Source organism: Pseudophryne corroboree, chromosome 4, assembly GCF_028390025.1.
Source record: "Pseudophryne corroboree isolate aPseCor3 chromosome 4, aPseCor3.hap2, whole genome shotgun sequence".
Classification (NCBI taxonomy): Eukaryota; Metazoa; Chordata; class Amphibia; order Anura; family Myobatrachidae; genus Pseudophryne; species Pseudophryne corroboree.
Genome location: NC_086447.1, coordinates 615,263,466 through 615,289,424, shown reverse-complemented (window position 1 = coordinate 615,289,424; position 25,959 = coordinate 615,263,466). Strand labels below are relative to the sequence as shown.

The 25,959-nt window shown below is 47.2% G+C and overlaps 1 protein-coding gene across 2 annotated transcripts in view; it reads left to right on the top strand.

The window, feature by feature from the left end:
* The window catches only part of SYNJ2 (synaptojanin 2), a 468,795-nt gene that overhangs the window by 408,163 nt on the left and 34,673 nt on the right, over positions 1–25,959 (top strand). For both annotated transcript variants that reach the window (XM_063917654.1, XM_063917655.1), the window contains exons 20-23: positions 1,038–1,116; positions 3,561–3,729; positions 9,630–9,776; positions 11,733–11,864. In XM_063917654.1, coding sequence (XP_063773724.1) covers positions 1,038–1,116; positions 3,561–3,729; positions 9,630–9,776; positions 11,733–11,864 — 527 coding nt within the window. The remainder of the gene's footprint in view (positions 1–1,037; positions 1,117–3,560; positions 3,730–9,629; positions 9,777–11,732; positions 11,865–25,959) is intronic.

The following is a 25,959-nucleotide window of genomic DNA, read 5'->3' as shown; positions in this document are numbered from 1 at the left end:
GAACTACATAGATTGATCAAAAATATTACTGACTTTGATATGCACCCTTCACCCTTCTACTCGCTTTTAGCTAGACCGATAGCCCACCTACCACGACCCACACACAAATTGATCAACCATATACTTAATACAGCTAAATGTCAAATTGCAGCACATTGGAAATCTACCACCCCTCCTCCCTTCCCTGCTACTATCAATGCTATATGGTCGACTTACAGGTTGGAACGCATCTCCTCAGTTGTTCATGATACTCCGACTCAGTTTGTCCGAGTTTGGTTACCTTGGACCACCTACTATGAGGCCGAAACCTCCCTTGGCAACCGTCTAATCTTACTTTGCAGATTCCTAAACTACATTTGTGTAGCGCTAACACCTCGACTGGCTACCCCTCTCTTCTTCTACACCTCTATCTCTTCGATTCTTTAACTCCCATTTCTCTTTCCCCCCTCCCCCTTACCATTCTTCTCTTCTCCCTCTCTACATATTCTCTTATTTCTCATGCTTCTTTACTTGACCATCCCTGAAAATCCTATATGTAATCTTTCTTTTTCCGTTTTGGATTTTTTCAGGTTGTTAACCAGTTTTTCTTCTTCATATAGACAAAATATACTATGTTTCAGTATTTTGATATGTTCCACCTTTACTGATTTTTATTGATATCCATTATGTTATCTATGTTTTCTATGATATCTGATTCATATGGTGTAACGTTTTTCTGTCATATCTAATAAATTCTTCATTCAAAAAAAAAAAAGAAATTAGTTCTCACATTCTCACCTAACATCACTCATACTAGGAGCAAAGAAGATTGTATGATAGCATTCATTCTGCGTTTGCTTTTATTAATATATTAATATTACTGACCAAGGATGTAAGATCAGTATTGTTTACCTGGATTTATAACATATAAAAATAGTTGCCTTTTTTTAGGGTCAGTTCCGATTTAATGAGTACACTAATAAAGGCAACAGGCAGTATAGAACTGATCATTGATGTACTGTATGCTGTGATTATATATATTTTTTTTCTTCTTCTAGGTTAATTGGAGGGCAAATGATGGTCACGTTTGCAGACAGCAGGACGGCATTAAGTGTTCTCCAGCTAGATAGTTTGACGGTAAATTGAATTTAAGATATTGTAGCATACTTAAACCAGTTAATAGCATTCAGGCTCATCAGAGGAACTGCACAAAGTATGAGCTGCTTAAATGCAATTATTCTGTGTCTTTCTGATTTATGATACCCTCTGAATAAGTCAGAGTAAATTGGAATGTATTATTGCTATTTTCTCCTCCTGCAGAACTATACAAGATGTGTGATTTCAGTTTATATTCAGTAATAATAAAGATTAGGCTATGCATTACTTCACTGCACATTTATGACACATTATACTGTATAAGGAACTTCTGCTGTCTTCTTTAGTACAGTCTAATATATAATATAAAGTGACACATTCTCACTTTTGGTGAAGAGAGAGTGTACTTACACTGAAGTACTAAGTCATGGGATAGCAGAATGTAAAGGTAATGGTAGGTGGCACCACCGTAATGTGAAATCTTTGAAATGCCCAGATCTGCATCAGTTGTATTCTAACATCTCTTGAGTCAGTTTGAACACCGGCTAGGCAGCTCATGGCAAGGCATTGTGAATAATCGGAGTACGAAGGAGGCATGATAGTGTGTGCCCGACGGCTGGGACATTCCATTTCAGAATTTGTGTGGACATTCAACATTCCTCAAGCTACAGTGTCACGCGTGTACCGGGAATACCTCATGGAAGGCATTGCCACCCATCGTTGACGGCGCAGTGAACGACCATGGGTGCTTAATGATCGTGACTAGCTGCGTCTGGCCAGAATTATCCTTGGTAACAGACAAGCGACTCCGGCTCAAATCACATCTACGTTTAATGCAGGAGGTACCATATGCATGTCCAGCAGGTCAGTGAAGTGTTCTTTATCTTCCATGGGATATGGGAGCAGAAGAACCACCAGAATGCACCTGTTAACATTACAACACTGGACACTAAGCCTCATCTGGACTCGTGGCATCGCTAATTGGCAACATGTGGCCATGGTTTGATGCAGACCCCATGTAGCCATGGACCCCAGTTGTCAAGAAGGCACTGTGCAGGCTGGTGGTGGTTCCATAATGGTGTGGGAGTGTGTTCACGTGGCATGGATTCGGTCCACTGGTCCACCTAAACACGTCAGGGAGCTGTAGGAAGCTATCCAAACTGCATGGTTCATCATCTCCAGAGGTCTTTTGTTCACTTGTGGAATTGATGCCACATTGAGTTGCTGCACTTTGCCAGTCTAGTGGGTGTCCTACACAATACTAGTCACCTATCCTATGACTTTGGGCACTTCAGTGTATAATCAGCATTTGTTAAGAGAAGATATATCACAAAATAGTTACAAATATGTTCATTATGGTGACCAAATTAGTTTTCACATTGAATTATACTTAAACATGTGTACAGAGTTGCCAGTAAGCTTTTCATATCTTCTAGTTTTGCAGTGTGTTCCTTAGTGGCATACATTTGGTCATTTCTGCTAAACAGATTCAGTTACTGCTGACTTTCCTAAAAATCCAGTAAACATAAGACATACATGCTTTTATTGAACCACCCAATGACAAATAAGGTTACCCTAGTACAACTGTTTATGAAATACTAAGAAAATGTAATTGAAACACATTATTCGACACAGATGCTAACTGAAGTGTGTACAGGGTTATTGGAATTTGAACCAGTGGGTTCCATCCTCACACTTTCACTGTTTGTAAACAAATTTGTAATGCCAGTGGGTAACTGGCCAAATGCTCTTGTCATTTTAGCTGCTCAGTCATGTGAAGGGGAAGAGTTTGAAGAAATCTGTTGATTGCAATCCATCTAATTTACAATTTGAAATGTATATATGTGTGAATCACTCTGTACGGTTTATAAAAATACTTTTTTCTTGTCACAGTAGTCATCCCTCTGGGCTACAAAAAATAAAAATGGTATAGCAATCTGAATCATGTAATTACATAATCATGCAGACATAAAATAGTATAAGCCCATAAATCCCAGAATTCTGGGATTTATGGGTTTATACCATATTATGTTTTCACGATTATGTAATGACATGATTGCTAGACCATTGAGATGTACCTTTCTAAGTTATTTGATTTTAACGCATTGATTTGGCTGTAAATAAAATACCTTCACTCATCATACACATTATGCTCCATCATGTTCTTTTCCATTCTCTTTACTGTTGAGGGATAACTAATGAGACTTTTGAATTCGTTAGTAGAGGTAGGGGGTTTATACACGAAGCATCAGCGCTTCTGATCGTGTTTATGCCCAATATTTAAAAGGGCAGTGCTTTTTCTAGCAAGACACAATTTCAAAATGTTTACATTTCAGGCATATACACAATCATAAGCACTGGATTTTACAACCCGATGCATCGTAAATAAGCCTCTGATTCCCTTACCAGAAGCTTTCTTTCCCTACACATTGGAATATCAGCACAGGTACCATACATTATTTATTGGTCTATTTTTCTTCTGTTAGGTGAAAGGAAAAACAGTAAAAATAAGACCAAAGACGAAAGATTGGCTGAAGGGTCTACAGGAAGAAATTGCACGTAATAGGGACAGTATAGCACTCCTGTCCCCAAATGCCAATTCCTGTCTTCTGGAGGAGACTTTTGATTTTTCCAGTCTGGACTATGAGTCAGAAGGTATGTAAAAATAAGATTTTAAACCTACCGGTAAATCTTTTTCTCCTAGTCCGTAGAGTATGCTGGGGACTCCGTAAGGACCATGGGGTATACACGGGCTCCGCAGGAGACATGGGCACTCTTGAGACTTTAGATGGGTGTGCACTGGCTCCTCCCTCTATGCCCCTCCTCCAGACCTCAGTTAAAGAACTGTGCCCAGAGGAGACGGACAGTACGAGGAAAGGATTTTTGTTAATCTAAGGGCAAGATACATACCAGCCCACACTATCCACACCGTACAACATGGAATAAACGAACCAGTTAACAGTATGAAACAAAACAGCATCAGCCAGAGACTGATCAAAACTGTAACATAACCCTTATGTAATCAATAACTATATACAAGCCTTGCAGAATTTAGTCCGCACTGGGACGGGCGCCCAGCATCCTCTACGGACTAAGAGAAAAAGATTTACCGGTAGGTTTAAAATCTTATTTTCTCTTACGTCCTAGAGGATGCTGGGGACTCCGTAAGGACCATGGGGATTATACCAAAGCTCCAGACCAAGCGGGAGAGTGCGGATGACTCTGCAGCACCGATTGAGCAAACATGAGGTATCAAACTTATAGAATTTAGCAAAAGTGATTGAACCCGACCAAGTAGCTGCTCGGCAAAATTGTAATGCCGAGACACCTCGGGCAGCCGCCCAAGAAGAACCCACCTTCCTAGTGGGATGGGCCTTTACCGAATTTGGTAACGGCAATCCAGCCGTAGAATGAGCCTGCTGAATCGTGTTACAGATCCAGCGGGCAATAGTCTGCTTAGAAGCAGGAGCGCCAACCTTGTTGGCTGCATACAGGACAAACAGTGCCTCTGTTTTCCTAACCCGAGCCGTCCTGGCTACATAAACTTTTAAGCCCTTGACTACATCAAGAGACTTGGAATCCTCCAAGTCACCCGTAGCCACAGGCACCACAATAGGTTGGTTCATATGAAACGATGAAACCACCTTAGGCAGAAATTGAGGACGTGTCCTCAACTCTGCTCTATCCACATGGAAAATCAGATAGGGGCTTTTGTAAGACAAAGCCGCCAATTTGGACACCCGCCTCGCAGATGCCAAGGCTAACAACATGACCACTTTCCAAGGGAGAAATTTTAACTCAACTTTTTGAAGAGGTTCAAACCAGTGTGATTTAAGGAACTGTAACACCACGTTAAGGTCCCATGACGCCACTGGGGGCACAAAAGGAGGCTGGATATGCAGCACTCCCTTTACAAAAGTCTGGACTTCTGGGAGAGAAGCCAATTCCTTCTGAAAGAATATTGACAGGGCCGAAATCTGCACCTTAATGGAGCCTAACTTTAGGCCCATATCCACTCCTGTCTGCAGAAAGTGGAGAAAACGGCCCAGGTGGAAATCTTCCGTAGGAGCATTCTTGGCTTCACACCAAGATACATATTTCCTCCAGATACGGTGATAATGTTTCGCCGTTACCTCCTTCCTAGCTTTTATCAGAGTAGGGATGACTTCCCCCGGAATACCTTTCCTAGCTAGGATTTGGCGTTCAACCGCCATGCCGTCAAACGTAACCGCGGTAAGTCTTGGAACACGCAGGGCCCCTGCTGCAACAGGTCCTCCCTGGGAGGAAGAGGCCACGGATCTTTTTGTGAGCATTTCCTGAAGATCTGAATACCAGGCCCTTCGAGGCCAATCCGGAACAATGAGTATTGTCTGGACTCTTTTTCATCTTATGATTCTCAGTATTTTTGAGATGAGTGGAAGAGGAGGGAAGACATAGACCGACGGAAACACCCAGGGTGTCACCAGGGCGTCTACCGCTACAGCCTGAGGGTCCCTTGACCTGGAACAATACCTCCGAAGTTTCTTGTTGAGGCGTGACGCCATCATGTCTATTTGAGGAAGCCCCCAACGAGTTGTTATCTCTGCAAAAACTTCTTGATGAAGACCCCACTCTCCTGGATGGAGATCGTGTCTGCTGAGAAAGTCTGCTTCCCAGTTGTCCACTCCCGGAATGAAGACTGCTTATAGCGCGCTTACGTGATTTTCCGCCCAGCAAAGAATCCTGGTGGCTTCCGCCATTGCCACTCTGCTCCTTGTCCTGCCTTGGCGGTTTACATGAGCCACTGCTGTGACGTTGTCCGATTTGAATCAGAACAGGTAGGTCGCGAAGAAGAGTCTCCGCTTGTCGTAGGCCGTTGTTTATGGCTCTTAATTCCAGCACGTTGATGTGTAGACAAGCCTCCTGGCTTGACCACAGTCCCTGAAAATTTCTTCCTTGTGTGACTGCTCCCCATCCTCGGAGGCTCGCGTCCGTGGTTACCAGAACCCAGTCTTGAATGCCGAACCTGCGACCCTCTAGAAGATGAGCACTCTGCAGCCACCACAGGAGAGACACCCTGGCCCTGGGGGACAGGCTTATTTTCTGATGTATTTGTAGATGGGACCCCGACCACTTGTCCAGAAGGTCACACTGAAATGTCCTCGCATGGAACCTGCCGAAGGGGATGGCCTCGTAGGCCGCCACCATCGTTCCCAGTACTCGAGTGCATTGATGAACTGACACTCTTTTTGGCTTTAACAGGTCTCTGACCATGCTCTGGAGTTCCTGGGCTTTTTCCGTTGGGAGAAAAACCCTTTTCTTTTCTGTGTCCAGAATCATGCCTAAAAATGATAGCCGAGTCGTTGGAATCAACTGCGACTTTGGCAGATTTAGGATCCAGCCGTGTTGCTGCAGCACTCTCAGGGAGAGTGACACGCTTTTCAGCAACTGATCTCTCGATCTCGCTTTTATCAGGAGATCGTCCAAGTATGGGATAATTGTGACTTCTTGCCTGCGTAGGAGCACCATCATTTCCGCCATTACCTTGGTGAAAATCCTCGGGGCCGTGGACAGCCCAAACGGCAACGTCTGAAACTGGTAATGACAGTCCTGTACAGCGAATCTTAGGTATGCCTGACGAGGAGGATAAATGGGGACATGAAGGTATGCATCCTTTATGTCTAGTGATACCATAAAATCCCCCCCTTCCAGGCTGGAGATCACTGCCCAGAGAGATTCCATCTTGAATTTGAACCATTTTAGATACAGGTTTAGGGATTTTAGATTCAGAATGGGTCTGACCGAGCCATCCGGTTTCGGGACCACAAATAGGGTTGAATAGTACCCTTTCCCCTGTTGTATTAGGGGAACCTTGATAATCACCTGCTGTCGACACAGCTTTTGTATTGCAGCTAAAACTATTTCCCTCTCTGGGGGAGAAGCTGGCAAAGCCGACTTGAAAAATCGTCGAGGAGGCACTTCTTCGAATTCCAGTTTGTAGCCTTGGGATACAATTTCTATCGCCCAAGGAACCAAATCTGACAGAACCCAGACCTGGCTGAAGAGTCGAAGACGTGCCCCCACCAGCGCGGACTCCCGCAGTGGAGCCCCAGCGTCATGCGGTGGATTTTGTAGAAGCTGGGGAGGACTTCTGTTCCTGGGCACTAGCCATAGCAGGCATTCTTTTCCCTCTACCCTTACCTCTGGCGAGGAAGGAAGAACCCCGACCTCTTCTGGACTTATGCGACCGAAAGGATTGCATCTGATATTGAGGTGTTTTCTTTTGCTGTGGGGGAACATAAGGCCAAAAAGAAGATGTACCCGCGGTAGCTGTGGAAACCAGGTCCGCCAGGCCCTCCCCAAATAAAACCTCACCCTTGTAAGGCAAAGTTTCCATATGTCTCTTTGAATCGGCATCACCCGTCCATTGGCGGGTCCACAGGACTCGCCTAGCAGAAATTGCCGTGGCATTGGCTCTTGAACCCAACAGCCCAACGTCTCTCGCAGCGTCTCTCATATATAATGCTGCGTCTTTAATATGACCCAAGGTCAATAACATGCTATCCTTATCTAGGGTGTCAATGTCAGATGACAAGTTATCTGCCCATGCTGCTATTGTGCTACATACCCATGCCGACGCTACTGCCGGATTGAGCAAGGCACCCGTATGTGTATAAATTGATTTTAAGGTAGTCTCCTGTCTGCGATCAGCAGGATCCTTGAGGGCTGCCGTGTCTGGCGACGGTAGCGGCACCTTTTTGGACAAGCGCGTTAAAGCCTTGTCCACCCTGGGCGAGGATTCCCACCGTAACCTGTCCTGTGCGGGGAAAGGATCCGCCATAAGAATTCTCTTGGGAATCTGCAGTTTCTTGTCCGGAGTTTCCCAAGCTTTTTCAAATAAAGCGTTCAGCTCATGAGATGGGGGAAAGGTTACCTCAGGTTTCTTCTCCTTGAACATGCATACCCTCGTGTCATGCAATAATTATATAAAGAATACTTTTGGCCACCCTTGGGTGTAACCTTGCATCATCGTAGTCGACACTGGAGTCAGAATCCGTGTCGGTATCAGTGTCTGCTACCTGGGACAGGAGACGTTTATGAGAGCCCGAAGGGCCTTGTGACACAGTCAAAGCCATGGATTGACTCCCTGCTTTTTCTGTGGACTCTGCTTTGTCCAATCTTTTATGTAATAAAGACACATTTGCATTTAAAACATTCCACATATCCAACCAATCAGGTGTCGGCCTCGCCGACGGAGACACCACAATCATCTGCTCCACCTCCTCTTTAGACGAGCCTTCCGCCTCAGACATGTCGACACACACGTACTGACACCCCCACACACACTGGGATATACAATTATGGGGACAGCCCCCCAATAAGGTCCTTTGGAGAGACAGAGAGAGAGTATGCCAGCACACACCCAGTGCCACTAGACACTGGAATAAAATCCCAGACTGTACAGCACTCTTTTATAGAATAAATAATGCACTCACTGCGCCAATTAAATGTGCCCCCCCTCTCTTTTTTGCCCTCTGTACTTGCTCAGCAGGGGAAAGTCCGGGGAGCAGCTTCTCTGCAGCTTGCTGTGGAGAAAAATGGCACTGGTTAGTGCTGGAGGATCAAGCTCCGCCCCCTCAACGGCGGGCTTCGGTCCCGCTCAAATTCTTTATACTGGCGGGGGGTTTTCAATATACTGCCTCCACAGTATCTAATAAATTTAGCCAGTGTCCCTTGAGGTTAATATTGCTGCCCCGGGCGCCCCTGCTCCCTGCACCCGTACAGTGCCTTCTGTGTGTGTATGTGTGGGAGCAATGGCGCGCAGCGTTACCGCTGCGCGGTACCTCAGTGAAGATCTGAAGTCTTCTGCCGCCTGTGAAGGCTTCTATCTTCCGGCAGTGTGAGGAGGACGGCGGCGCGGCTCCGGGACGAACAGCGAGGACAACACCTGTGTTCCGACCCTCTGGAGCTAATGGTGTCCACTAGCCTAAGAAGCAGAGCCTATCAGTTAAGTAGGTCTGCTTCTCTCCCCTCAGTCCCACGATGCAGGGTGCCTGTTGCCAGCAGTGCTCCCTGAAAATAAAAAACCTAACAAAAAGTATTTTCAGAGAAACTCAGTAGAGCTCCCCTGCAGTGCATCCAGTCTCCTCTGGGCACAGGATCTAACTGAGGTCTGGAGGAGGGGCATAGAGGGAGGAGCCAGTGCACACCCATCTAAAGTCTTTAGAGTGCCCATGTCTCCTGCGGAGCCCGTCTATACCCCATGGTCCTTACGGAGTCCCCAGCATCCTCTAGGACGTAAGAGAAATACAAGATTGTAATATGAATGTTGTAACTCCAGCTCTTTTAAGTACACTTTTTCCATGTGAAAATGAATGCTAAAATGGGCTCCTGATAAAGGTTTACAGAAGACACAGACACACAGGCAACATCTGAGGTGCTAGATGTATGGTGTTAGGAAGTGTACTAGTCTGCCTTCCAGATGTCCTTTACAAAGTACTATGTGCTGTTAAATGTATTCTGATCTTGCTTTGACTGGCTGGGAAATTACTCACATTTAGTGACTCCCCCTGCAGGTGATATATTGGACGATGACTCAGATTATGTGGTGCCTCCTCATCTGATGACTGACACAGCTGGCGACTGTGTGTCTTATGGCAATGAACAGCTGCCTGCAACACAAGCGTCTAGGGCAGCTCCAAAGAAACCACACTCATTTAAAGGTAATGGCAAAATCATCTGGGTGTGTTTTATCCTTTGGTGTCTTAGTTCTATGTATAACTCATTACATTGTCCTTTTACATAGTGCTTTGTCTACTGCAAACTTTCCGTGGTCCACTGTTGATCATCTCATTCATGAGCAGGGTAGCTTAGAATTTTGTGACCAGACAAACTAGATATACTGATTATTCACTGTATCTCCTTTTTATGTAAGCATAATGAGGAGCACACCAGTGGCTGCGAGGTCAGTGAATGGGGAAAGGGAGAGAATTGTAAAGGTTGGAAGGAGTAATATGCTGCATGCTAAGAAGAGTGTGGTGGCTTCATACTAGTACATTTTTTTCTATCATTGGTGGCTCTTGAATGCTAAAAATGAAGGCAGAAGGTGATCGTGTCACTCTCGATATACCATCTGCCCCCTACTGCTGCAATTGTATTGATGAGCACACAAGTAGGGTTGGGTAATTTATGGCATTCTGTTGTGTATTGACTAGGGATGCTCGCACTTTTAAAACCAGTTCAAATACGATTAAACCGGCATAGTTTTATGGTTGCAAATTTTTATTCTCTCAAAAAGATCACCGCCCTCAGTGTTTTTATTTTTGTTTGTTTTTACGAAACCCTGACACTCTGCTCTTTCAAATAAAGGTGCCTAAAATAAATGTACCCCACAGCAACAAGCTATAGCAGCCGTGGCCAACCTGTGGCTCTTGAGTCGCATGCGGCTCTTTCTTTTTTCAAATGTGGCTCCCAACACTCAGTCACCTGACCACAACAGATCCTGGAAACTGGTGCACTCCAGCCAGACATACAGCAGCACTACAGCGATTGAAAACTGAGGGAGCCAGATACTGGGCTGCAGTGACATATGAGGGTGCTGGCTGGAGTGACACAATGGGGAGCTGGCTGGAGTGACAAAGGAGAATCCTGGCAGGAGTGACACAGGAGGGTGCTGGTTGGAGTGACACATGGAGGAGCTGAAGTGTATTATGTGAATATGGCTTTTTCAATATATTTTATGTGGATCTGGATTTTTTTATTATTTTATGTGGAAGTGTCTTTTTCAATGTATTTTATGTTGATTCTGGCTTTAAAATTTATTTTGTGTGGATCTGGCATTTTCATTATACCAGGGGTGTGGCCTAGCAGGCACAAGGTCACACCCCATTTTTGCACACTCGCCTTCGGCTTGATGTCGGCTCTTTGACGTACCTAACACCCCTGAGCTATAGAAAGTCCAGGGTACTAATAACTTTATTATGGGCATGATTCAGAGTTGTACGCTGTGCCAATATTTTTTTGCAATTATCATAAGACTGCGCATGCGCCGTGATTGCACAGCGCATCTGTAAAGGTGTCATTGCAAGTCTGCTCATAGTGAGGATTTTGTTGATGGGTGAATGGCAGGAAGAGACTGTTTAGGGGAGTTAACAGGGAGTGGCGGCAAAAATGCAAGTGTCTCAGCCTTTTTCTGGGCGTGTGTTTTGTCAGCTGCATTTATGTACGCATAGAAATATGGCGCTTGCGTCGCTACTGCCGCATCCATTCTGCATAGCTATAGACCTACTTGAGCAGTCGATGTTCGTCGTTCTTCCGTTTAGGCTGTGAATGTGTACGCAGTTCCAAATGAGTTGTGCTACCTCCTGTGGGTGTCTGTTTTTCGGTATCCGTTCATATGGTCGACCATATTATGGTCGACAGTCATTAGGTCGACCACTATTGGTCGACATTGACATGGTCGACATAGGCACATGGTCGACACATGAACATGGTCGACACATGAAAGGTCGACACATGAAAAGGTCGACATGATTTTTTTTTAACTTTTTTTCTTTGGGGGAGGGGGGGGGGGGGCAGCTTCACTTGCTAACATTCCGTAGCATAGAAAATCCCAATTGCAGTTGCATTAGTGTACAACTTTGAATCAGGACCTTTATCCATTCTTTTTTTTTTTATAGATGACACAGACTTGCTGGTTCTAAAGAAGGAGCTTGAGAGCGTTGGTGAGGTACGCTCACGTTCACCAAGTAGATCACTATCTGTTCCCAACCGGCCTCGATCACGTCCACCACAGAGACCACCACCTCCAAGTAAGGAAACTATTTGTCCATGTGTCTGTTACATGGTAATGTATTATCATAGAGCCCTCAATAAAGAGTGTTTGAAATACGCAGTGCAGGCTCTCACACAACACAGTCTGAGGCCCAGATTTATCAAGATTTGGAGAGTAATAAATTGCACGGTGATAAAGTGCCAATCAGCTCCTAACTGTCATTTTCAAACCCAGCCTGTAACATGGCAGTTAGGCGCTGATTGGCTGGGATTTTATCACCGTGCTATTTATCACTCTGCAAGGCTTGAGAAATGGGGGCCTGAATTCTTTGTGGCATGGGTTCAACAAGGTACTGGAAACATTCTAGATTTTAGTCCATGGTGACAAACCTGCAGCAACTGTGTTATATGCAGGTTTGTCCCCTGCATATTTGTGCTACAAATCAACTGATATAATACATGCTAAACATGCTTTATTGCATTGAGGGGGTAATTCAGACCTGATCGTAGCAGCAAATTTGTTAGAAGTTAGGCAAAACCATGTGCACTGCAGGTGGGGCAGATATAGGGGTGTATGCAAATAGTTCCGATTACATTTCGGAGCTAATGAGTTTGCCCCACTCGTATTCATTTCGGGCAGTTTTGAAGGCATTTTCGCCAATGCCTTTTCACCTTCTTTTATTAAGTGAAAAGGAATTGGTGAAAAATGCCTCAAAATTGGCGAAAATGGCACGCATTTTCGACAGAAAACAAGTGGATTCGGTGATCCACGTGTTTTCCGCCCCTGTCACATTTTTCGCCCAAAGCGAAAATATTGCATAGGGCGAATCTTCATAAACCCTAAAAATAGCAAAAAAGCTCAGTTTTTTTCACCTAGGCGAAAAAATGGAGCTAATTGCATATGCCCCGTAACATGTGCAGAGAGAGTAGAGTTGGGTGGGGTGTGTTCAAACTGAAATCTAAATTGCTGTGTAAAAGTAAAGCAGCCAGTATTTACCCAGCAAAGAAACAATATAACTCCCCCACCCCAATCTAATACCCCTTTTACACCTACGAGCACGGGTCGCAGCCGGGAGCCTGACACGGGAGCTGCCCCCTGCTGCGACCCGTGCTCGGTCCCTTTCCCATTAGCAGTCACAACCCGGCATATGCCGGGTTGGTGATGCTTCTAGCTACACGGCAGGGGCGGCGCAGGGAGATCACATGATCTCCCAGCGCCGCCCATCCATACAGTGTAAACGGGAGCCGTGTCGCATCGACACGGCTCCCGTTTACACTACACCCTACCCGGATCATTCCCGTGTCCTACCCAGGTAAATAGCCGGGTAGGATTCACGGGTCACTTGATCCGGGTTTACCCTTTTCCACTTGCCAAAAACACGGGTAAATGCGCGCCCCCGTGCATTTACCCGTGTTTTTTGAGCTAGTGGAAAAGGGGTATTACTCTCTCTGCAAATGTTATATCTGCCACACCTGCAGTGCACATGCGGGGTAATTCCAAGTTGATCGCAGCAGGATTTTTGTTAGCAATTGGGCAAAACCATGTGCACTGCAGGGGAGGCAGATATAACATGTGCAGAGAGAGTTAGATTTGGGTGGGGTGTGTTCAATCTGCAATCTAATTTGCAGTGTAAAAATAAAGCAGCCAGTATTTATCTAACTCTCTCTGCACATGTTATATCTGCCTCCCCTGCAGTGCACATGGTTTTGCCCAATTGCTATCAAAAATCCTGCTGCGATCAACTTGGAATTACCCCCATGGTTTTGCCCAACTGCTAACAAATGTGCTGCTACGATCAGGTCTGAATTACTCCCTGAGATCTTGTGACTTTAGAAGCTATTGGAGTATACTGAGCTCAATATCATGTTTGTGGAGCCAGCTTGAGATGTTGGGCTTTGTGACATGGTGTATTACCCCTCTAGAAGTAGACTTAAAAATATGAGTAGACTGTGCCCATAAATGGATGCAGATAGTAACAATACTCAGGTAGGTTATGGCATTTAAATAATGCTCAATTTGTTTTCAGGGTCTGATGTGTGTCAATAAAATATTTCCCACACCATCACCACCAACTGCAGCCTAATTGTTGACCAAAGGCAGGATGGATCCATGTTCATAAAATTCTGCCACAACCTCATGTCACAGCAGAAATTCATCTGCCAGGACAACGTGTATCCAATTTACAGTTATTCAGTTGTGATGAGCCTGGGCCTGATTCAGACGTAGTTGTAATGCTGGCGCATCAGCGATCTTTTTTAGTGACAGGACTGCGAGGCAGCCGCCCACAAGTGACCAGTGACGCCAACCAAAGCCATCACAACTTTCCAAGCAACTGTGTACTCCGTCATTACCATGACCACAGATACAAGGAACATTGACTCTTTGATTGCCTCCACGGCCACGTAGAATGGTTGCAGAAGCTACAACGTGGTTTTATATGTATGAGATCACAGACGCATGGCTGCATTTTTAGACACTCCCCGTTACCTCCCCCAAACAACCTCTTCCTGTAAATCACTTTGCGACTGATTCCTCGCTTTGACTGGCATCGCAAAGGTACCTTGGTGCGTGTGCACTGCGGCCGCGACACATGCATAGTCTGCCAATAATTGCTCATTTGCAACACTATCGAAGTTGCCAGCACATCTGAATCATGTCCCCTGTGCCTATGTAGCGTCAGTTTCTCTTCATAGCGGACAGGAATAAAATCCAGTGTGGCCTTCTGCTACTGTAGTCCGTCTACTTGAATATTTGACATATGGTTATTTGAGTTACTGTCTCCTTCCAGTCAGCTGAAGCCAGTCTGTTCATTCTCCACTGACTTTTCATTTTACCAAAGTGTAGCTCACTTAATGTTGTTTTCTCTAACGTCCTAGTGGATGCTGGGGACTCCGAAAGGACCATGGGGGATAGCGGCTCCGCAGGAGACTGGGCACAAAGTAAAAGCTTTAGGACTAGCTGGTGTGCACTGGCTCCTCCCCCTATGACCCTCCTCCAAGCCTCAGTTAAGATTTTGTGCCCGAACGAGAAGGGTGCAAGCTAGGTGGCTCTCCTGAGCTGCTTAGAGTAAAAGTTTAAATAGGTTTTTTTATTTTCAGTGAGACCTGCTGGCAACAGGCTCACTGCATCGAGGGACTAGGGGGAGAAGAAGCGAACTCACCTGCGTGCAGAGTGGATTGGGCTTCTTAGGCTACTGGACATTAGCTCCAGAGGGACGATCACAGGTTCAGCCTGGATGGGTCCCGGAGCCGCGCCGCCGGCCCCCTTACAGAGCCAGAAGACTGAAGAGGTCCGGAAAATCGGCGGCAGAAGACGTCCTGTCTTCAATAAGGTAGCGCACAGCACCGCAGCTGTGCGCCATTGCTCTCAGCACACTTCACACTCCGGTCACTGAGGGTGCAGGGCGCTGGGGGGGGCGCCCTGGGACGCAATGAAAATACCTTAAATGGCTAAAAATACATCACATATAGCTCCTGGGCTATATGGATGTATTTAACCCCTGCCAGTTTTCCACAAAAAAGTGGGAGAAAGGCCGCCGAAAAAGGGGCGGAGCCTATCTCCTCCGCACACAAGCGCCATTTTTTCCTCACAGCTCCGTTGGAGGAAGGCTCCCTGACTCTCCCCTGCAGTCCTGCACTACAGAAACAGGGTAAAACAAGAGAGGGGGGGCACTAAATTGGCATATTAATATATACAGCAGCTATATTAGGGAAAAACACTTATATAAGGTTATCCCTGTATATATATAGCGCTCAGGTGTGTGCTGGCAAACTCTCCCTCTGTCTCCCCAAAGGGCTAGTGGGGTCCTGTCCTCTATCAGAGCATTCCCTGTGTGTGTGCTGTGTGTCGGTACGCTGTGTCGACATGTATGAGGAGGAAAATGGTGTGGAGGCGGAGCAATTGCCTGTGTTAGTGATGTCACCCCCTAGGGAGTCGACACCTGACTGGATGGTCTTATGGAAAGAATTACGTGATAGTGTCGGCACTTTACAAAAGACTGTTGACGACATGAGACAGCCGGCAAATCAGTTAATACCTGTACAGGCGTCTCAAACACCGTCAGGGGCTATAAAACGCCCGTTACCTCAGGTCGATACAGACACTGACACGGACACTGACTCCAGTGTCGACGGTGAGGAAACAAACGTATTTTCCAGTAGGGCCACACGTTACATGATCACGGCAATGAAGGAGGTTTTGAACATTTCTGATACTACAAGTACCACAAAAAAGGGTATTATGTGGGGTGTGAAAAAACTACCCGTAGTTTCTCTAACGTCCTAGTGGATGCTGGGGACTCCGAAAGGACCATGGGGAATAGCGGGCTCCGAAGGAGGCTGGGCACTCTAGAAAGATCTTAGACTACCTGGTGTGCACTGGCTCCTCCCACTATGACCCTCCTCCAAGCCTCAGTTAGATTTCGTGCCCGGCCGAGGTTGGATGCACACTAGGGGCTCTCCTGAGCTCTTAGAAAGTTATAGTCTTAGAATTTGTTATTTTCAGTGAGACCTGCTGGCAACAGGCTCACTGCAGCGAGGGACTAAGGGGAGAAGAAGCGAACTCGCCTGCTTGCAGCCGGATTGGGCTTCTTAGGCTACTGGACACCATGAGCTCCAGAGGGATCGACCGCAGGCCCAGCCTTGATGTTCGGTCCCGGAGCCGCGCCGCCGTCCCCCTTACAGAGCCAGAAGCAAGAAGATGGTCCGGAAAATCGGCGGCATGAAGACTCTGTCTTCACCAAGGTAGCGCACAGCACTGCAGCTGTGCGCCATTGCTCCTCTCACACACTTCACACTCCGGTCACTGAGGGTGCAGGGCGCTGGGGGGGGCGCCCTGAGGCAGCAATAAAAACACCTTGGCTGGCTAAAATACCTCAATATATGGCCCCAGGGGCTATATATGAGGTAAATACCCCTGCCAGAATTCCATAAAAAACGGGAGAATAGGCCGCGAAAAAGGGGCGGAGCCTATCTCCTCAGCACACTGGCGCCATTTTTCCCTCACAGCTCGGCTGGAAGGAAGCTCCCTGGCTCTTCCCTGCAATTCTACAGTACAGTAAGAGGGAAAAGAGAGGGGGGGCATTAAAATTGGCACTGTATACAGTATATTATATAAAAAGCAGCTATTAGGGACATAACTCAGTTAGTCCCTGTATATATATAGCGCTCTGGTGTGTGCTGGCATACTCTTACTCTGTCCCCCCAAAGGGCTTTTGTGGGTCCTGTCTTCGTTTGGAGCATTCCCTGTGTGTCTGCGGTGTGTCGGTACGGCTGTGTCGACATGTTGAATGAGGAGGCTTATATGGTGACAGAACAGAGGCCGATATATGTGATGTCGCCCCCTGTGGGGCCGACACCAGAGTGGATGGATAGGTGAAAGGTATTAACCGACAGTGTCAACTCCTTACATAAAAGGGTGGATGACGTAACAGCTGTGGGACAGCCGGCTTCGCAGCCCGCGCCTGCCCAGGCGTCTCAAAGGCCATCAGGGGCTCAAAAACGCCCGCTCTCTCAGATGGCAGACACAGATGTCGACACGGAGTCTGACTCCAGTGTCGACAAGGTGGAGACATATACACAATCCACTAGGAACATCCGTGACGTGATCCCGTCAATAAAAAATGTGTTATACATTTCTGACTTTAACCCAAGCACCTCTAAAAATGGGTTTTAGGTTTGGGGAGAAAAAACAGGCAGTGTTTTGTTCCCCCATCAGATGAATAAATGAAGTGTGTGAAAGCGTGGGTTCCCCCGTTAAGAAACTGGTAATTTATAAAAAGTTACTGATGGCGTACCCTTTCCCGCCAGGTGGATAAGTTACGCTGGGAGATATCCCCTAGGGTGGATAAGGCGCTCACACGTTTGTCAAAAAAGGTGGCACTGCCGTCTTAGGATACGGCCACTTTAATAGGTACCTGTTGATAAAAAACAGGAGGCTATCCTGAAGTCTGTATTTACACACTCGGGTACTAGACTGAGACCTGCAGATAGTGCTGCTGCAGCGTGGTCGGTGACCCTGTCAAACAGGGATACTAGTTGGCAAACATAAAAACATATTAAAGACGTCGTCTTATATATGGGGGATGCACAGAGGGATATTTTGCCGGCTGGCATCCAAAATAAATGTAATGTCCATTCTGTCAGGAGGGTATTAGAGACCGTCACTGGACAGGTGATGCTGACTTAAAAAGCGCATAGAGAGCCTTATAAGGGTGAGGAATTATTTGGGGATGGTCTCTGGGACCTCGTATCCACAGCAACTGCTGGGAAGAAATAATTTTACCTCAGGTTTCCTCACAGACAAAGGTACAGTCCTTTCGGCTTCAGAAACAAATGGCGCTTCCTTTCTGTACAGAGACAAGGATAGAGGGAAAAAAGCTGCACCAGTCAGCCTGTTCCCAGAATCAAGATTCTTCCCCCGCCTCCTGTGAGGCCACACCATGACGCGGGTGCTCCACAGGTGTAGCCAGGTACGGTGGGGGGCCGTCTCAAAAATTTCAGCAATTAGTGGGCTCGCTCACAGGTGGATCCCTGTTTCTTTCAAGTAGTATTTCAGGGGTACAAGCTGGAATTCGAGATGTCTCCCCCCAGCCGTTTCCTAAAATATGCCTTGCTGACAACTCCCTCAGGCAGGGAGGCTGTGCTAGAGGCAATTAATAAGCGGTATTCCCAGCAGGTAATACTCAAGGTGCCCCTACTTCAACAAGGACGGGGTTACTATTCCACACGGGTTGGGGTACCGAAATCGCATGGTTCGGTGTGACCCATTTTATATTTAAAATCCTTGAACACAAAAATTCAACTTCAAGATGGAATCGCTCAGGGCGGTTATTCCAAGCCTGGACGAGGGGGATTACATGGTATCCTGGGACATCAAGGATGCTTACCTGCATGTCCCCATTTACCATCCTCGCCAGGAGTACCTCAGATTTGTGGTACAGGATTACCATTACCAAGTCCAGACACTGCCGTTTGGACTGTACATGGCACCGAGGGTGTTTTATCAAGGTAATGGCCGAAATGTTGATACTCCTTCAAAAAAAGGGAGTTGTAATTATCCCGTACTTGGAAAATCTCGTTATAAGGGCGAGGTCCAAGGAGCAGTTGGTAGTCGGGGTAGCACTATTTTGGAAAGTGCTACAACAGCATGGTTGGATTCTAAACAGTCCAAAGTCACAGCTGGTTCCTATGACACGTCTACTGTTCCTGGGGATGGTTCTGGACATAAACCAGAAATAGTGTTTCTCCCGGAGGAGAAAGCCAAGGAGTTGTCATCTCTAGTCAGAGACCTCCTGAAGCCAAAATAGGTAGCGGTGCATCATTGCACGCGAGTCCTGGGAAAAATGGTAGCTTCCTACGAAGCAATCCCATTAGGCAGGTTCCATACAAGAACTTTTCAGAGGGACCTGTTGGACAAGTGGTCCGGATCGCATCTTCCGATGCATAGGCTGATAACCCTGTCTCCAAGGACCAGGGTATCTCTACTGTGGTGGCTGCAGAGTGCCCATCTTCAAGAGGGCCGCAGGTTCGGCATACAGGACTAGGTCCTAGTGACCATGGATTCCAGCCTTTGAGGCTGGGAGGCAGTCACACAGGGAAGAAATTTCCAGGGACTTTGGTCAAGTCAGGTTATTTCCCTACACATAAATATTCTGGACCTGAGGGCCATTTACAATGCCCTGAGGCCGGCAAGGCCTCTGCTTCAAAACCAGCCGGTACTGATCCAATCAGACAACATCACGGCAGTCGCCCATGTAAACCAACAGGGCGGCACAAGAAGCAGGATGGCGATGGCAGAAGCCACAAGGATTCTCCGATAGGCGGAAAATCATGTGTTAGCACTGTCAGCAGTGTTCATTCCCGGAGTGGACAACTGGGAAGCAGATCTTCTCAACAGACACGACCTCCACCCGGGAGAATGGGGACTTCCTCCAGAAGTCTTCCAATAGGATTGTACACCATTGGGAAAGGCCACAGGTGGACATGATGGCGTCCCGCCTCAACAAAAAGCTATAAAAGATATTGCACCGGGTCAAGGGACCCTCAGGCGATAGCTATGGACGCTCTGGTAACACCGTGGGTGTACCAGTCGGTTTATGTGTTCTCCCCTCTGCCTCTCATACCAAAGGTACTGAGAATAATAAGAAGGCGAGGAGTAAGAACGATACTCGTGGATGGCCAAGAAGAGCTTGGTACCCAGAACTTCAAGAATTTATATCAGAGGACCCATGGCCTCTGCCACTCAGACAGGACCTGCGGCAGCAGGGGCCCTGTCTGTTCCAAGACGTACCGCGGCTGCGTTCGTCGGCATGGCGGTTGAACGCCGGATCCTGAAGGAAAAGGGCATTCCGGAGGAAGTCATTCCTACGCTTACTAAAGCCAGGAAAGAGGTTACAGCAACTCATTATCACCGCATATGGCGAAAATATGTTGCATGGTGTGAGGCCGAAAGGGCCCCAACAGAGGAATTTCAACTAGGTCGATTTCTGCATTTCCTGCAAGCAGGAGTGACTATGGGCCTTAAATTGGGTTCCATTAAGGTACAGATCTCGGCTCTGTCGATTTTCTTTCAATAAGAACTAGCTTCAGTACCTGAAGTTCAGACATTTATAAAAGGAGTGCTGCAGAGTCAGCCCCCGTTTGTGCCTCCTGTGGCACCTTGGGATCTCAACGTGGTGTTGAGTTTCTTAAAATCACATTGGTTTGAACCACTAAAAACCGTGGATCTGAAATATCTCACGTGGAAGGTGGTTATGTTATTGGCCTTGGCTTCTGCCAGGCGAGTATCAAAGTTGGCGGCTTTGTCTTGTAAAAGCCCTTATTTGATTTTCCATATGGATAGGGCAGAATTGAGGACTCGTCCCCAGTTTCTCCCAAAGGTGGTGTCAGCGTTTCACCTGAACCAGCCTATTGTGGTGCCTAGGCTACTAGGGACTTGGAGGACTCCAAGTTGCTAGACGTTGTCAGGGCACTGAAAATATATGTTTCCAGAACGGCTAGAGTCAGAAAATCTGACTCGCTGTTTATCCTATATGCACCTAACAAGCTGGGTGCTCCTGCTTCTAAGCAGACTATTGCTCGTTGGATTTGTAGTACAATTCAGCTTGCACATACTGTGGCAGGCCTGCCACAGCCAAAATCTGTCAATGCCCATTCCACAAGGAAGGTGGGCTCATCTTGGGCGGCTGCCCGAGGGGTCTCGGCTTTACAACTTTGCCGAGCAGCTACTTGGTCAGGGGCAAACACGTTTGCAAAATTCTACAAATTTGATACCCTGGCTGAGGAGGACCTGGAGTTCTCTCATTCGGTGCTGCAGAGTCATCCGCACTCTCCCGCCCGTTTGGGAGCTTTGGTATAATCCCCATGGTCCTTTCGGAGTCCCCAGCATCCACTAGGACGTTAGAGAAAATAAGAATTTACTTACCGATAATTCTATTTCTCATAGTCCGTAGTGGATGCTGGGCGCCCGTCCCAAGTGCGGACTTTCTGCAATACTTGTACATAGTTATTGTTACAAAAATCGGGTTATTGTTGTTGTGAGCCATCTTTTCAGAGGCTCCTTCTGTTATCATGCTGTTAACTGGGTTCAGATCACAGGTTATACGGTGTGATTGGTGTGGCTGGTATGAGTCTTACCCGGGATTCAAAATCCTTCCTTATTGTGTACGCTCGTCCGGGCACAGTACCTAACTGAGGCTTGGAGGAGGGTCATAGTGGGAGGAGCCAGTGCACACCAGGTAGTCTAAGATCTTTCTAGAGTGCCCAGCCTCCTTCGGAGCCCGCTATTCCCCATGGTCCTTTCGGAGTCCCCAGCATCCACTACGGACTATGAGAAATAGAATTATCGGTAAGTAAATTCTTATTTTTTCCTGAATCAGATGAATTAAATGAGGTGTGTGATGAAGCGTGGGTTTCCCCCGATAAAAAACTGCTAATTTCTAAAAAATTATTGGCATTATACCCTTTCCCGCCAGAGGTTAGGGCGCGTTGGGAAACACCCCCTAGCGTAGATAAGGCGCTCACACGCTTATCAAAACAAGTGGCGTTACCGTCTCCTGATACGGCCGCCCTCAAGGAACCAGCTGATAGGAAGCTGGAAAATATCCTTAAAAGTATATACACACATACTGGTATTATACTGCGACCAGCAATCGCCTCAGCCTGGATGTGCAGTGCTGGGGTGGCTTGGTCGGATTCCCTGACTGAAAATATTGATACCCTGGACAGGGACAATATATTATTGACTATAGAGCATTTAAAGGATGCATTTCTATATATGCGAGATGCACAGAGGGATATTTGCACATTGGCATCAAGAGTAAGTGCGATGTCCATTTATGCCAGAAGAGGATTATGGACGCGACAGTGGTCAGGGGATGCGGATTCCAAATGGCATATGGAAGTATTGCCGTATAAAGGGGAGGAGTTATTTGGGGTCGGTCTATCGGACCTGGTGGCCACGGCAACGGCTGGAAAATCCACCTTTTTACCCCAAGTCACCTCGCAGCAGAAAAAGATACCGTCTTTTCAGGCTCAGTCCTTTCGTCCCCATAAGGGCAAGCAGGCAAAAGGCCACTCATATCTGCCCCGGGGCAGAGGAAGGGGAAAAAGACTGCAGCAAACAGCCTCTTCCCACGAACAGAAGCCCTCCCCCGCTTCTGCCAAGTCCTCAGCATGACGCTGGGGCCTTACAAGCGGACTCAGGCACGGTGGGGGCCAGTCTCAAGAATTTCAGCGCGCAGTGGGCTCACTCGCAAGTGGACCCCTGGATCCTGCAGGTAGTATCTCAGGGGTACAAATTGGAATTCGAGACGTCTCCCCCTCGCCGGTTCCTGAAGTCTGCTTTACCAACGTCTCCCCCCGACAGGGAGGCGGTATTGGAAGCCATTCACAAGCTGTATTCCCAGCAGGTGATAATCAAGGTACCCCTCCTACAACAGGGAAAGGGGTATTATTCCACGCTGTTTGTGGTACCGAAGCCGGACGGCTCGGTGAGACCCATTTTAAATCTGAAATCCTTGAACACTTACATAAAAAGGTTCAAGTTCAAGATGGAGTCACTCAGAGCAGTGATAGCGAACCTGGAAGAAGGGGACTATATGGTGTCTCTGGACATCAAGGATGCTTACCTCCATGTCCCAATTTGCCCTTCTCACCAAGGGTACCTCAGGTTTGTGGTACAGAACTGTCACTATCAGTTTCAGACGCTGCCGTTTGGATTGTCCACGGCACCCCGGGTCTTTACCAAGGTAATGGCCGAAATGATGATTCTTCTTCGAAGAAAAGGCGTCTTAATTATCCCTTACTTGGACGATCTCCTGATAAGGGCAAGGTCCAGAGAACAGTTAGAGGTCGGAGTAGCACTATCTCAAGTAGTACTACGACAGCACGGATGGATTCTAAATATTCCAAAATCGCAGCTGATTCCGACGACACGTCTGCTGTTCCTAGGGATGATTCTGGACACAGTACAGAAAAAGGTGTTTCTCCCGGAGGAGAAAGCCAAGGAGTTATCCGACCTAGTCAGGAACCTCCTAAGACCAGGCCAAGTGTCAGTACATCAATGCACAAGGGTCCTGGGAAAGATGGTGGCTTCTTACGAAGCGATTCCATTCGGCAGATTCCACGCAAGAACTTTTCAGTGGGATCTGCTGGACAAATGGTCCGGATCGCATCTTCAAATGCATCAGCGGATAACCCTGTCTCCAAGGACAAGGGTGTCTCTCCTGTGGTGGTTACAGAGTGCTCATCTCCTAGAGGGCCGCAGATTCGGCATTCAGGATTGGGTCCTGGTGACCACGGATGCCAGCCTGAGAGGCTGGGGAGCAGTCACACAGGGAAGAAATTTCCAGGGCTTGTGGTCAAGCATGGAAACGTCACTTCACATAAATATCCTGGAACTAAGGGCCATTTACAATGCCCTAAGTCAGGCAAGACCTCTGCTTCAGGGTCAGCCGGTGTTGATCCAGTCGGACAACATCACGGCAGTCGCCCACGTAAACAGACAGGGCGGCACAAGAAGCAGGAGGACAATGATGGAAGTGGCAAGGATTCTTCGCTGGGCGGAGAATCATGTGATAGCACTGTCAGCAGTGTTCATTCCGGGAGTGGACAACTGGGAAGCAGACTTCCTCAGCAGACACGATCTTCACCCGGGGGAGTGGGGACTTCACCCAGAAGTCTTCCACATGATTGTGAACCGTTGGGAAAAACCAAAGGTGGACATGATGGCGTCCCGCCTCAACAAAAAACTGGACAGATATTGCGCCAGGTCAAGGGACCCTCAGGCAATAGCTGTGGACGCTCTGGTAACACCGTGGGTGTACCAGTCAGTGTATGTGTTCCCTCCTCTTCCTCTCAAACCAAAAGTACTGAGAATCATAAGAAGGAGAGGAGTAAAGACTATACTCGTGGCTCCGGATTTGCCAAGAAGGACTTGGTACCCGGAAATTCAAGAGATGCTCACGGAAGACCCGTGGCCTCTACCTCTAAGAAAGGACCTGCTCCAGCAGGGACCATGTCTGTTCCAAGACTTACCGCGGCTGCGTTTGACGGCATGGCGGTTGAACGCCGGATCCTGAAGGAAAAAGGCATTCCGGAGGAAGTCATCCCTACCCTGATCAAAGCCAGGAAGGATGTAACCATACAACATTATCACCGTATTTGGCGTAAATATGTTGCGTGGTGCGAGGCCAGGAAGGCCCCTACAGAGGAATTTCAACTGGGTCGTTTCCTGCATTTCCTGCAAACAGGACTGTCTATGGGCCTCAAATTAGGGTCCATTAAGGTTCAAATTTCGGCCCTGTCAATATTCTTCCAAAAAGAACTGGCTTCTGTTCCTGAAGTTCAGACGTTTGTCAAGGGAGTACTGCATTTATAGCCTCCTTTTGTGCCTCCAGTGGCACCTTGGGATCTCAATGTAGTTTTGGGATTCCTAAAATCACATTGGTTTGAACCACTCACCACTGTGGACTTAAAATATCTCACATGGAAAGTGGTAATGCTGTTAGCCCTGGCTTCAGCCAGGCGTGTCTCAGAATTGGCGGCTTTATCCTATAAAAGCCCTTACCTAATTTTTCATACGGACAGGGCAGAATTGAGGACTCGTCCTCAATTTCTTCCTAAGGTGGTTTCAGCATTTCACTTAAACCAGCCTATTGTGGTGCCTGCGGCTGCTAGGGACTTGGAGGATTCCAAGTTGCTGGACGTAGTCAGGGCCCTGAAAATATATGTTTCCAGGACGGCTGGAGTCAGAAAATCTGATTCGCTGTTTATCCTGTATGCACCCAACAAGCTGGGTGCTCCTGCTTCTAAGCAGACGATTGCTCGTTGGATTTGTAGTACAATTCAGCTTGCACATTCTGTGGCAGGCCTGCCACAGCCAAAATCTGTAAAAGCCCATTCCACACGGAAAGTGGGCTCATCTTGGGCGGCTGCCCGAGGGGTCTCGGCTTTACAACTTTGCCGAGCAGCTACTTGGTCAGGGGCAAACACGTTTGCTAAATTCTACAAATTTGATACCCTGGCTGAGGAGGACCTGGAGTTCTCTCATTCGGTGCTGCAGAGTCATCCGCACTCTCCCGCCCGTTTGGGAGCTTTGGTATAATCCCCATGGTCCTTTCGGAGTCCCCAGCATCCACTAGGACGTTAGAGAAAATAAGAATTTACTTACCGATAATTCTATTTCTCATAGTCCGTAGTGGATGCTGGGCGCCCATCCCAAGTGCGGATTGTCTGCATTACTTGTACATAGTTATTGTTACAAAAATCGGGTTATTGTTGTTGTGAGCCATCTTTTCAGAGGCTCCTTCTGTTATCATGCTGTTAACTGGGTTCAGATCACAAGTTGTACGGTGTGATTGGTGTGGCTGGTATGGAATCCTTCCTTATTGTGTACGCTCGTCCGGGCACAGTATCCTAACTGTGGCTTGGAGGAGGGTCATAGGGGGAGGAGCCAGTGCACACCAGCTAGTCCTAAAGCTTTTACTTTGTGCCCAGTCTCCTGCGGAGCCGCTATCCCCCATGGTCCTTTCGGAGTCCCCAGCATCCACTACGGACTATGAGAAATAGAATTATCGGTAAGTAAATTCTTATTTTTTGTCATGCACACCATTCTTTGTAAACTGTACAGAC